The sequence below is a fragment of the Lampetra fluviatilis genome, chromosome 62 (genome assembly GCF_964198595.1).
Source record: "Lampetra fluviatilis chromosome 62, kcLamFluv1.1, whole genome shotgun sequence".
Taxonomy (NCBI): Eukaryota; Metazoa; Chordata; class Hyperoartia; order Petromyzontiformes; family Petromyzontidae; genus Lampetra; species Lampetra fluviatilis.
This window is the reverse complement of record NC_136336.1, coordinates 6,652,598-6,667,451: the sequence shown is the minus strand read 5'-3', so window position 1 is coordinate 6,667,451 and position 14,854 is coordinate 6,652,598. Positions and strand designations below refer to the sequence as shown.

General features: G+C 54.7%; 1 protein-coding gene across 4 annotated transcripts in view; it reads right to left on the bottom strand.

Moving 5' to 3' along the window:
* Positions 1-8,070: 8,070 nt before the first annotated feature.
* Positions 8,071-14,854, bottom strand: part of LOC144951490 (cyclic AMP-dependent transcription factor ATF-7-like) — a 102,326-nt gene continuing 95,542 nt past the window's right edge. For all 4 annotated transcript variants that reach the window (XM_078881804.1, XM_078881806.1, XM_078881807.1 and 1 more), the window contains 4 exons: positions 14,576-14,626; positions 13,543-13,818; positions 12,956-13,061; positions 8,071-12,062 (listed from right to left, as the gene is read on the bottom strand). In XM_078881804.1, the coding sequence (XP_078737930.1) occupies positions 11,755-12,062; positions 12,956-13,061; positions 13,543-13,818; positions 14,576-14,626 (741 nt within the window). In that variant the 3' untranslated portion in view covers positions 8,071-11,754. The remainder of the gene's footprint in view (positions 12,063-12,955; positions 13,062-13,542; positions 13,819-14,575; positions 14,627-14,854) is intronic.

The following is a 14,854-nucleotide window of genomic DNA, read 5'->3' as shown; positions in this document are numbered from 1 at the left end:
ACAAACCAAACTCGGGCAACGCAAACTCACCCGCTGCGATGACTCCATCCCGAGCGGCCGCATCAGCCGGCACGTGGGAGGTGGATGCCATCGAGGGGTATCGATCTGACTCATCAGCCTCGTCTGTAACTACCTCCACGTGTATTCATCTCCGATTGAGGGCGGGCGGGGGTGGTGCTGAGAAACAAAACCGACATTTCTCGCCACCTGTTTGTTGATGGCCACGCAGCAGCCTGGGACTCGCAGCTTCTCACACTTCGCCACCATTTCTCTTTCACCTCCTTTGAAGTTGAATTCAGAAGACGACACAGCCCCGAGAGAGGCTTTGATGTGGCCCTCGTCACAAGTTTAGAGAGGACTGTCTAGCCCTCTCAAAATGACTGGAGCCAGAGCCAGTTCACGGGTCCCTCAGAGAAGTTCAGGCGGTACCGGTCTAGCTCCCGACAAAGGAAATTGCAGCATCTCATAGTCCATTAAGCAGTTGGACATTCCGAAGCTGCAGAAAATGTCTATTCTTTCTGGAGCAAGCGCTGTTAGCGAGCGCCTATTAATGACCGGCACGGCACACGAAGGGGTGGGTGGCCAGCACTACGCCCGACCACCTTTGTCTCCCCATTCGGTGCTGAGTCGACCTAGGCGAGGCTCAGGAACGGTTCAAGTAATCGTCACTGGTGGCATTTGTGGTGGCCGTAAGTGGGAAGCGATTTTGGTTTGGCAGGTTTGTAGCGCAGTGCGCTAATCGCTGCGCCACTGCTCCCTAATACAAGACAAAGACCCCCGTATAGCCTTAACAGACTGTTGGGGCAAGCGCTGTTAGCGAGCACCTAGGAAGGCCGGCACGGCACACGAGGGGGTGGGTGGCCAGCACCACACCCGGCCGCCTTTGTCTCCCCGATGTTTACACATCGTACCAGGTACTCATTTGAGGCTGAGTCGACCTCGGGGAATCCCAGTACCGGTTCATATAATCGTCGCCGGTGTTGGTGGCCGTGAGCGGGAATCGAACTCGGGTCGCCAGGTTCGTAGCGCAGCGCTAACCGTTGCGCCACCGCTCCCCACTCGTTACGCGTGGCGGTGTAACGAACGAGGCGCGATGGATTGATTAGGGGGACACTTCTCTAATTGATACGGGCGCTGGACAAAAACATCGCAGCTCTTTTTTTTAAATATAAATATAAGAGGCGCTTTATTTATTTATAACGTGCACATGTGTGAGCTTTGCTTTTAGATATATATATAATTTTATATATATGTGTGAATATCAAAGCAACACGGAATGTATTGACTCGCGAGAATGGGAACACAATGTGCTCTGCCTCCAACACCAAAGATCCCCCAAGTAGCCTACGAGAGAATGTTCTGGTAGGTGCACCCACACCACCACTTCCACCACCACCACCACAACATCAACAACCACGACATTATCAATGCCGTCTCTCCAACCACACGGAACACACGGTAAAGCAAAGACCCCCGTGTAGCCTTAACAGACTGTTGGGGCAAGTGCTGTTAGCGAGCACCTGTGAAGGCCGACACGGCACACGAGGGGGTGGGTGGCCAGCATCACGCCCGGCCGCCTTTGTCTCCCCAGTGGCGATGTTTACACACCGCACCAGGTACTCGTTTGAGGCTGAGTCCATCTAGGTTCAAATAATGGTCACCGGTGTTGGCCGTGAGCGGGAATCGAACTCGGGTCGCCGGGTTCGTAGCGCAGCGTAGCGCTAACCACCACCACCGCCTCCACCACTACCACCACCACCGCCTCCACCACCGCCTCCACCGCCACCACCTCAACCACCACCACCGCCTCCACCACCGCCTCCACCACCGCCTCCACCACCACCGCCTCCACCACCGCCTCCACCGCCGCCACCACCGCCACCGCTACCATCACCATCACCACCACCACCACCGCCTCCACCACCACCGCCACCACCGCCTCCACCGCCGCCACCACCGCCAACGCCACCATCACCATCACCACCACCGCCTCCACCGCCGCCACCACCGCCAACGCCACCATCACCATCACCACCACCACCACCACCACCGCCGCCTCCACCACCACCATCACCACCACCACCACCACCGCCGCCTCCACCACCACCGCCGTCTCGTTAATTAAGTCCCGTGTCACTTGAAACGCGAAGTGCCCTCGTGAGTGGCGCCGCCCGCAAGAGGAGGGGGAGGAGGGGGGGGGAGGAGGAGGGGGAGGAGGGGGGGGGAGGAGGAGGAGGAGGGGGGGGAGGAGGAGGAGGAGGGGGGGGGGAGAGTTTTGATGTGCGAGTGGCTCTCGGCGACGATCGGCACCTCGAGACGACCGCCGCTCTCCGCCGGACGAGGATGATGACACATTAAATAGAGTACGACGTTTCGATTGCAGCACAAGCAACCGTCATCAGGTAGAACGACATTTGAGAGAGAGACAAAACACAGACACGGAGACGCACAGACAGACACACACACACACAAGCAGAGAGAGACACAACACAGAGACAACACACAACATAGACACACAGAGAGAGACACACAGAGACACACAGAGAGAGACAACACACAACATAGACACACAGAGAGAGACACACAGAGACACAGAGAGAGAGACAACACACAACATAGACACACAGATAGACACAACACAGAGACACACAGAGAGAGACAACACACAACATAGGCACACAGAGACACACATAGACACACAGAGAGAGACACACACACACCATAGACACACAGAGAGAGACACACAGAGACACACAGAGAGAGACACACACACAACATAGACACACAGAGAGAGACAACGCACAACATCGACACACAGAGACACACACACAACATAAACGCACAGAGAGACACACACACACAGACACACACACAGACATCGCACCGAACCCCACTGTTAACCGGGGACTGGCACGGGTTTTTTTGTTGTTTTTTTGAACCGCGAATCTCTGCCAATCTCCACCACGTCAACGCCGCGAGTGACGTCAAAACGCACCCAACATTTGCGAAAGTGTTGCGCGCTTTCGTCTGAAAACTAAAATTCTACTGAAACCAAAAACACGATGAAACTGTTGGGGGTCCGTAAGATGGATGGATTTGACGTCGCTCACCTTCAGAACACAAACAAAAGAAACCCAACATCACCTACGTCTTTGATATTTATTTACGACCAATTGACATAGTATCTGTAAATCACAAAATATAGTTTCGGCCCTGTTATGGACTTCATTGCGCCTTGTGACGGGTTATTAAGTAGTTAGTATTCATTGTCGTCGTCGTCACCACCACCGCCGCTAGCAACTACCAGGTTACACACTTGCACTCCAAAAAATCAGCACGGTTTTAAAAAAAAAAACGACATCAGCTAAAGACAGATCACTTGGCAGCATCAAATATATTTGTGTGTGTGTGTGCGCGTGCAGGAATTCCTCTTTGTCGTATACAAAAAAAGGTATTTGCGAATTAAAACCCGTGATATTTTTTTTTTACAAGAATACGAGTGGAAGGGGAGAGAGAGAGAGAGAAAAGAAAAGATGAAAACGCGACAGAAAGAATTGATTCGTAATCGATTTGTTGGGCGAGTAGAAGAATGCGTGTCGTGCAACCCTCCTCCACCCAACGCCACGACCCAAGTGAATCAAGTCCAACAAAGTTGTTACTGCTTCGGCACACCAGCTGGCAACGCTGGGCTTAGAGCGTTCCTCACACAAACACACACACAAGCACACACACACACACGCACACACAAGCACACACACACACAAACACACACACACAAACACACACACACAAGCACACACACACACACACACAAACACACACACACACAAACACACACACACACAAACACACACACACACAAACACACACACAAGCGCACACACACAAGCACACACACAAACACACACACAAGCACACACAAGCACACACAAGCACACACACACACAAACACACACACACAAACACACACAAGCAAACACACACACACACAAGCACACAAGCACACACACACACAAACACACACACACACAAACACACACACACACAAGCACACACACATACATACACAAGCACACACACACACAAACACACACACAAACACACACACACACAAGCACACAAGCACACACACACACAAACACACACACACACAAACACACACACACACAAACACACACACAAGCGCACACACAAACACACACACAAGCACACACACACAAACACACACAAACACACACACAAGCACACACACAAGCACACACACACAAACACACAAGCACACACACAAGCACACACACACACAAACACACACACAAACACACACACAAACACACACACAAGCACACACACAAGCACACACACAAGCACACACACACAAGCACACACACACAAACTGAACGCTTTGGTTTCGCTGGTAGTTCCAAACCGGCACCAATGGAGCGATCTCCAGGATTGTCCTGATGATGCTGGTTGCAACTACCAGCGAAATGCCCGCACCCTAATCTTTCCGCGTGCGCGTGTGTGTGGATAGCGAGCCATCATTGCGGTGGTGCCGAATCGGTAATACATTGGCAGTGTCTGTCCATCGCCCCGGCGGCGGTCAGAGGTCGCAACCGGGTACCCGATACCCTTACCCTACCCGATACCCGGCCGGGTACGGGTAGGGTACGGGTAGGGCCGGGTACGGGTACCCGTTTGCGACCCTGGTGCGGCCGGGTGCGGGTACGGGTAGACCGTGAGTCACTGGTAATTAACTGTTTGTCACTCATTTCCCAACGTCTTGTCTCTTCTCACAATTCAAGTTCCTAGAATCAACCCACCCGCGCCTGCAACATGGCTTCATCCCAGAGGTCGCAATCAGGTACCCGATACCCGTACCCTACCCGATACCCGGCCGGGTACGGGTAGGGTACGGGTAGGGCCGGGTACGGGTATCCGTTTGCGACCCTGGTGCGGCCGGGTACGGGTAAGGAATCAAAACCCGTTTGCGACCTCTGGCAGCGGTATTTGTTTGTGAATTCGTTCGCGTGCCGGGTGGCTGAGGGCTGCATGGCACACGTCGGCACATAGATGCACTAGCGCGCCTCCGATTTGGCGCGCGCAGTTGGCCAGGTAGGGTGCAGCGGAAGAAGCTTCAACATACATACGGTACAAACTCGCACATCTTACCCATACGGTACAAACTCACAAATCTTACCCATACGGTACAAACTCACACATCTTACCCATACGGTACAAACTCACACATCTTACCCATACGGTACAAACTCACACATCTTACCCATACGGTACAAACTCACACATCTTACCCATACGGTACAAACTCACACATCTTACCCATACGGTACAAACTCACACATCTTACCCATACGGTACAAACTCACACATCTTACCCATACGGTACAAACTCACACATCTTACCCATACGGTACAAACTCACACATCTTACCCATACAGTACAAACTCACACATCTTACCCATACGGTACAAACTCACACATCTTACCCATACGGTACAAACTCACACATCTTACCCATACAGTACAAACTCACACATCTTACCCATACGGTACAAACTCACACATCTTACCCATACGGTACAAACTTACACATCTTACCCATACGGTACAAACTCACACATCTTACCCATACGGTACAAGCTCACACATCTTACCCATACGGTACAAGCTCACACATCTTACCCATACGGTACAAACTCACACATCTTACCCATACGGTACAAACTCACACATCTTACCCATACGGTACAAACTCACACATCTTACCCATACGGTACAAACTCGCACATCTTACCCATACGGTACAAACTCGCACATCTTACCCATACGGTACAAACTCAACAATCTTACCCCTATCGGGACAAATAGATTACCAGTCCGTCACATTGGTCGCAAAAGCCTTTACACGCGCTTCAAATTAACCAACGACATCATCAACATTCGTATCTCAAATTTCAACAGGACGTGCGCGCATGTGGTCGCAAGATCTCACTGCGGGTCAAAGGTCGCCGCTGCCACCAAAGGTCACCGCCCAACGCCGCCCTCAGCTAGGCCAGATCTCACTCGGCCGCAACTTTGTACGAACCATTATATATAGATTTTTAGTAAATCCCTTTTTGTTGTTTTGTTGTGTTTAGTAAAAAAAAACATGCGTTTATGTACACCACCGACGCACGAATTAAGGAGGCGGCAGCAGCAGCAGCCGCCACGTGGTTGAGCCGATGCGACCAACAATTTCCCAAGCTCTGGCGGACCTCTAGGTTGTCCGTACACGCGCGGGAGGAAAGCGGAGCGCCTGAAGAAAAACCCACGCGTGCGAGAGGGGGCAACACTCGATCCCGTAGAGACGGGAACCGGTTGAAGTCGACATTTTTCGCAGTGCCGTCTTCTCCCGGTCGAGCCTGGGCATAATGTCGGCACACCCTCGACGCGCACGTGGGAGGGGAGTTTCGACAACACGAGTGCTATCCACCAAACATCTCCAACTCCAAATCTGCTGCATCGCAGGCCACGTGCGCATGCATAGCCACCACCGTCTCGGCAATCCAATTCAACGATGAACACACCGGGCGTGAGCTCACCGATCCGGGGGTAGGGAGAGCTCCGTCAGTATGTGTCGTCTCTCCCAACAGAAGCTGCTGCGTCTCTCGCCGTGCAGACGACGGATGATGGAGGCACTCGAAATAAAAACGCATCATGGGGGGGGGGGGGGGGGAGGAGGGGGAAACCTTTTTTGGCAGTCTCTATGAACAATAGCAGTAGGTTTTTACCCCTTTCTGGCAATAAAACGGGAGTTGTGTTTAGATGTTCAAACACCGAACAGCAACATTTTGCAAGGACTCAAATTACTGCGTTAAGCACACACACATTACTTGTGTTGAACATGCAAACTCTCACAATAGACGCAGCCTTAGACACTCATTGGCATACAACAGAGACAGCAGCCTTCTTGATGACCTAGTCTCACCAGTGTCAGACCAGAAAATGGCATAAGGCGACCAGTACAATGGCAATGCCACACACATTGGAGCATTTACAGCTGTCGGCTGAGCAGCTACATCATGGGATACATTTTTTGCCAGGATCGAAGTATGCAAAACAAGATTCGTTTCTACCCTTTCCGGCGATAACACGTGTTGAGAAGTTCAAACACCAAGGAATCAAGTACTGCATATTAAGCACACGATACTTGGGAACATGCAGACAAACGTGCTCTGATAATAGATGCATCGTCTTGGAAACTAGTCCGACACTTCTTCTTGGTTCTTTCGGTAAAGTCACGTAGAAGGGAAGTAATAAAATAATAAAAATAAAACATAATAAAATAATTCTCACGACGTTTCGGCCACAACGCAAGCAGCCGTCCCCCTCAGGTGAAGAACAGGTCTGTCGGAAAGACAGCATCTGAATGACGCGTCTGAATAATGCTGTCTTTCCGACAGACCTGTCTTTCACCTGAGGACGGCTGCTTGCGTTGTGGCCGAAACGTTGTGAGAATTATTTTAGCATGTTTTATTTTTATTATTGTATTATTTCCCTTCTACGTGACTTTACCGAAAGAACCACGAAGATGAATCCCTGCAGTCACGAAAGCTTTAAATCGAAATTTAGTCCGACACTGTTGAGTCTAGGCCATGAAGTCGGCCAAACCACTCTTCTTATACATCATGAATAAAAACGCGTTTGTCGTAGGATATTAAAAAAAACAGCTCCGTGCAAACTTAAAATCGGTCGGGGGATGCCCCAACTTCCGAGAAATGTTACTTACAAAAATAACATCAATATAATATATTCGCGTGTGTATATATATGTATAAAACCAGGACTTGCGGTCCCCCCACCTCCATGAATATTCTCCGGATCGCCACGTCGCAGGAACGCGACCTCACGGGGCACAGCCGGAAGAGTTTGAGAGGTATTGACGTGGATTGTAGTGTGCCGGGCGCGGGGTTCATGTCCGTGGACGTCTCGTCGGGTAGGCGGCACGCAGAGCAGTTAGCGACAAGCAAACCCCCACCGCCCCCCCCCCCCCCCCCCCGTACATGACTCACCTGAACGAGTCAACTGGGATTCATCTTCTTGGTTCTTTCGGTAAAGTCATGTAGAAAGGAAATAATAAAATAATAAAAATAAAACATTAAATACAATTCTCACGACGTTTCGGCCACAACGCAAGCAGCCGTCCTCAGGTGAAGAACAGGTCTGTCGGAAAGACAGCGTCTGAATGAACCAATTGAACCACTTCATTCAGACGCTGTCTTTCTGACAGACCTGTTCTTCACCTGACGACGGCTGCTTGCGTTGTGGCCGAAACGTTGTGAAAATTGTATTTTAGTATGCGAAATTTTTATTATTTTATTATTTCCCTTCTACGTGACTTTACCGAAAGAACCAAGAAGATGAATCCCTGCAGTCACGAAAGCTTCAAATCGAGAGTCAACTGGGCCTACGAGGTTCTCAAAAGCTGATCAGCTCGACACCCCCCTCCCCGACTCCCGCCTCCCCGACTCCCGCGGGCTCTGCGGATCTCTGCATTGGTCAGGGGTCTGCGCCCCCCCAATTTCGGCCGCCAAATAAAACACACGCACGCAGGCAGTCAAACCCGTGGCAGTGAATAACGAAGGACACGTTTAAATGTATTTATACTGAATAAAAAAACAGTCACTCTTACAATCGCAATGCATGCGGAGGTGACCCCCCGCAGGAATGCAACGGCCAAAGCAACCGCAAGAAGCTAAGCGGGTTTCAGCCTGGACGGTTGCTTGCACGGGCATCCACAATGTGCACTCAACGCCTGCGTGCACGCCACGTGTTATGCACGGGCTACATGGGCCGCGCACCCAGGCGAACATTCGGTGGCGACGGATGGACGGGTGAAATGTAACGGGTGAAATGTAACGACGGAAAGCGCCTGCCTCGCTATGCTCCGGGGGGGAACCCCCACCGGGCTAAAGAGGGAGCTGCAAGAGTTTGACCCCTGGGTGGCACGAACCGCCTGTCGGAAACCTACTCTCTCTCCTGGACTGCCTTCTACAGGTACCACGAAGTGGTTCCTTGTGCAGGTTCGTAGCACAGCGGCGCAGTGACCCGCGACGTACACTGCCGCCCCCCCCCCCCCCTCCACGCAAAGGTCGCAACCGGGTACCCGATACCCGTACCCTACCCGATACCTGGCTACCCGTACCCGGCCGGGTACGGGTACGGGTACCCGTTTGCGACCCTGGTGCGACCGGGTACGGGTAGGCCGTGAGTCACTGGTGAGTAACCGTTTGTCACTCATTTCCCAACATCTTGTCTCTTCTCACAATTCAAGTTCCTAGAATCAACCCACCCGCGCCTGCAACATGGCTTCATCCCAGAGGTCGCAATCAAGTACCCGATACCCGTACCCTACCCGTACCCGGCCGGGTACGGGTAGGGTACGGATACGGCCGGGTACAGGTACCCGTTTGCGACCCTGGTGCGGCCGGGTACGGGTAAGGAATCAAAACCCGTTTGCGACCTCTGCCCCCACGGCACCGGAGGGTTTGCCGTGCAGAGGAGGAACCCCGCTTCGAGTTCAGCGCCGGGAGAGAAGTCGGCCGGTGCGTCGGTACTGTACGAGACATTGTCGGTACTGTACGAGACATTGTCCGCGAAACCTTCCGGCAAGTCGGTGCACGTTTGGGGAAAGGGCGAGCTGAATGAAAAGTGTTCATGCACGGCGGTATTTAAAAAGAAAAACCCGCGGTGATAATGCACGCACGCACGTACGTACGCACCCGACTTCTTTCGCACCGTACTTTGGGAGACCAGAGGAGGTGCAATAAGGAAGGATTGTGGGTGCAGACCTCCACCGCAGGGGGTTGATTTAACACGTGGTAGTGGTAGTAGAAGTCGCACTTTCAGGACCAATATCCAGAAGAAGTTATTTTTTGTTTGGGGTTAGAGCGAGTGAATATATAAATGTGTCGTTGAACACCGCCACCACCCGGCACGACCGATTAGTGAGGTTTTATCACACAAACAAAACATTATCGCCATGTTTTGTTTAGGTGACAAACCTTGCTTGAACATTATTGGCACGTATTGTTGACGTGACAAATCCTACTTGGCTGTGTCGGGTGGTGGCCGGGTTTAATGAGACATTTATAATTACGCGAGCTAACCCAACACAATATTTATGTTCTCCGAGTGCACACACGCCTCTACAAAAATTCCGATTCTGATTATGAAGGCATTGGTGGTGGTGGGGGGGGAGCTCTCGTGCGAGGGGAGTAGGGGGGGGGGCTCACACCGCCAACCCACCGCACCCCGCCAGCCGCCACGCACGCACGCACGCACACACGCGTGAGTGCGTGCGTGCGTGACGTCACGGGCGAGCAGAAATTGCAACGACAAAAAATTCATCCCTCGTTCAAAATCTCGCTTTTACGCATAGGAAGACAGCATTTGGTGGGAGATGTACCAACATTAAAAAATAAAACTAAGCGTTTGTTACTTTACATGCGCTGCGCACGACTAACGTACACTCGCGTAATGCGCACGTCACGCGCGCACGTCACGCGCGCACGTCACGCGCGCACGTCACGCGCGCACGTCACGCGCGCACGTCACGCGCGCACGTCACGCGCGCACGTCACGCGCGCACGTCACGCGCGCACGAGTAGTGCACTTCGTGCGATCGACAGCGTACGTAACGCGCACGCCCAGCGCACACGCCTAACGCAACACGCCCAACGCGTACCGCACGTAAACGCGCGTGGCGACTGCCCACGTAGCTCACCCTAGGCCGAGCCAACCTAGGTCAGGGTGCAGCGGGTGTCCCTTGAGCCGCCGGTGTCAATGTCCGTGGAACCACGTGGCCGTGAACATGCAGTCAACATTTGGCGTGCGTGACAACGGGCGACGCTGCTACCTCGGTATAACATCACAGCTGTCAACCCATCGCGGGTCACCCTCGTGCTCTTGTGCAGGGAAATTGAGTTTTCGTGGCCGTACGGCATACAGCCATTTCAATACGGGCAGGGAAATAGATTTTGAACAATTGTCCATTTCTTTGTGTTTCTCCCTTGCGATGGGACTTTGTAGGATGAACGTCGTGATTGATCAAGGCACGGGATGACCGATAATGCCTGAATTGGTCTGTGACGAGGGGTTGACAGCTATGGGATATACGCGGCACAAGGGAGAATGCCAAGCGCTGTGTGATTCACCACTGCCGCTCTTCTCGCTGCCAAAGCCATAGCCAGGCTGCGCCACGTCGCAAGGCCGTGCAGTGCGGTCCGCTCGCACGCGGTCGTCTGGGATTTGTTGACCGCTGCCGTTGAAATTGTACGCAAAGCGCCGTCGATTGTTTATCTGCCCTTGGTGTTTGCGCAAGTAATTTGTTGTTGTTGTTGTTGCTGCTCGGTAGCTTGCACGTTCCCTACACACCGCGACGTCCCGTAACAGGCCACGACTTAACAGGCACATATTTTGGGCAGCATCTGTGTTGTCGGCTAAACGATCGGTGGGACAAACCAGGCACGTCTGTGGACGCCTCGACCGGTGCCTTCTCACCGCGGCGGGAGGGCGCAGGAGGCAGTGGAGAACATCCGACGATAGAAAAAATAAAATGATAACCACGTTTAAAAGAAGGAAAGAAAATTACACGTTATTATTTATATACGTATATAAATGTACTGTATGTATATATATATACTTTTTAAAAAAACCCCACGATAACAACCGCACACTGCTCTCTCTCTCGCTCGCTCATCTGCTCACGGGCTGTGCCCTAGGAGGACCAACAATGACATGCTGCTGCTGCTGCTGCTGTTGTTGTTGGGTGACCAGCGGTGACCCCTGTCCACTGCTGCCCCCGCTGGCTCCAGCAGCCGCCGCCGCCGCCACCGGCCTGGCTGCTGCTGCTGCTGCGACGGGAGACGCTGCGCCATCGTTGAAATCGCTGTCGGGGCTTGGCGGTGCGCGGTGACGCGGTGGTGGCGGCGTTGCCGGTGGCGGCGGGGCGGAGCGTCCGTGAAGGGGGGCGCTGGCTGCCGGCTCGCTGGGGGCGCTGCCACCTGTGGTGGTGATGGTGGTGGTGGCGCACACACGCACACGCGCACACACACACACACGCACACACACACGCACACACACACGCACACACGCACGCACACACACGCACACACGCACACACACACGCGCACACACACGCACGCACACACACACACACGCACACACGCACACACACGCACACACGCAGGAACGGCAAAGTCAACACGCGCGCACGGGGATAGCATACGCGAGACATGCGCACCAACCCTACGCACAGAAACTCGCACACACACCGTACAAGACAAAGATGCCCAGCGTCGCATTAACAGACTTTTGGGGGCAAGTGCCGTTAGCGAGTAGCACCAATGAAGGCCGGCACGGCGCACGAGCGGAGTGGGGGTGGCCAGCATCACGCCCAGCCGCCTTCGTCTCACCAGTGGCGATGGTTACACACCGCACCAGGTACTCCTCATTGGGGGCCGAGTCGACCTAGGAGAGGCCCAGGACCGGTTCAGATAATCGTCACCGGTGTTGGTCGCGAGCGGGAATCGAATTCGGGCCGCCGGATCTGTTGCGCAGCGTAGCGCTCACCGCTACTACACCACCGCTACTGCACCACCGCTACTACACCACCGCTACTACACCACCGCCACCACACCACCGCTACTGCACCACCGCCACCACCGCTACTACACCACCGCTACTGCACCACCGCTACTGCACCACCGCTACTGCACCACCTCTACTACACCACCGCTACTATACCACCGCCACCACCGCTACTACACCACCGCTACTACACCACCGCTACTGCACCACCGCTACTGCACCACCGCTACTACACCACCGCCACCACCGCCACCACCGACCCGGCATCGCCATGTCCGCTGCTGTGAGAGCGTGCCGCGCTACGTACGCAGGTAGCCCTGCTTGATCTGCATGGCGGTGATGGGGCAGTCTTTGTGCGCCAGCAGCAACTGCTTGAGGTGAGCCACCTCGCTCCGCAGCAGCGTCACCTCCGCCTGCGTGCCGTCAACACCGGGGGACGGGGGTGGAACAAGGGAGGGGGGGGGCGGGGGTAGATGAAAGAAACATGAACGGGGCCTGTCGCAACATCACAGCGGCGTCACCCTGTAGAGCCGCACGCAAACCCCTACGATCGTGCGTCGCCCTGCGTGACCCCGCGTGCCAGGGCTCATCACATGCAATCAACGACCCGCATCTCTCGACGCCTCGTAAAGTGCACCCCCCCCCCCCCGCCCCCCCCCCCAGTGGCCGGCGTCACCGCGTGCCACAAGCAGACCCAACTCCGGTATCTGGCGACTGCTCCCAATCGAGTCGGTTTGCGATTCATTTCTTTCTTTTCGAAACCACCGGGCAAAATCCGAAACCGCGATCGGGTGCCCCGCCCAACGGGGGGGGGGGGGGGCCGCCGGCAACGACCGCGCCGCGTCGCCGCCGCCGACGAGCGTAACCGGGCCGGCCGCAGGGCGGCGCCGGTACCTGCAGCTGCACGTTCGAGTCGGCGAGGTCCTCGGCCTTGCGCTCGAGCGAGTGCACCCACGCCTTGCGCTTGAGGCGGCACCGCGTGGCCGCCGCCCGGTTGCGCTCCAGGAACCGCCGCCGGCGCTCCTCCGGGTCCTCCACCGACGAGCGGCGCCGACGGACGCCGCCGCCGCCGCCGCCGCCACCGCCGCCGCCGCCACCGCCGTCGCTGCTGGCGCTGGTGAGGCCACCGAAGCTGGGGGGACCGTGACCACCGTCGTCGATCGGAGACTCCTGCCGAGTTGTGAGCGAAGGTTTTTGTTAGTTTTTAGTCTGAGCGGAGCTAGGGGTTGCAGCGCCGGCTGGCACGCGGGAACACCGGAGAAGCGTCCACGAGGGTTAACGGACAGACTGGCGTGCCTGAAGCGGATTCAGAGGTTGTATCACTCGCTCACTCGCTCGCTTCACCAATTTCGTAGCGCAGCGTACTAACCGCTGCACTACCGTGTACCTCACACACACAACAACAACAACCGCCATTCGCCACTAAGTGGCGGTCACGTCACCACGACGCACACACCTAGGCACATAAACACGGAGGTGCACACACACACAAAGATCCCCCGTATAGCCTTAACAGACTGTAGGGGCAAGTGCTGTTAGCGAGCACCTATGAAGGCCAGCACGGCACACGAGGGGGTGGGTGGCCAACACCACGCCCGGCCGCCTTTGTCTCCCTAGCGGCGATGTTTACACATCGCACTAGGTACTCATTTTAGGCTGAGTTGACCTAGGGGAGGCCCAGGACCGGTTCAGATAATCGTCACTGGTGTTGGCCGTGAGCGGGAATCGAACTCGGGTCGCCGGGTTCATAGCGCAGCGCGCTAACCGCTACACCACCGCTCCCAAAAGTCTGTTAATGCGATGTGTGCACACACACACACACACCTAGACACACACACACACACCTAGACACACACACGTGCATACACGCACACATCCATCCAGTTGTCAAGACTCTCGGCTCCATCCAAGTGCGGGCAGCGCTCACCATTTTGACGTTCATCTCGTGGTAAGGCGACTCCCAGGGCCTCGACTCGGCCTGAGGGAAGAGGGGACAGAGTCACCCTGCTCGTCCGCCCTGCGCTCAAGCGATCAACGCACCTAAAACTGGATCCCGACTGCCGATTGTACGTGCGTACGCGTACGTGTGCCCGTGTGCCCGTGTGCGTACGTGCGTACGCATGCGGTGGTGCGCGTGTGCGTGTGTGTGGCGTACGTGTACGTACGCCACGTGGGTAGCATGCAGCCATGCACAATGTGTGGCGTG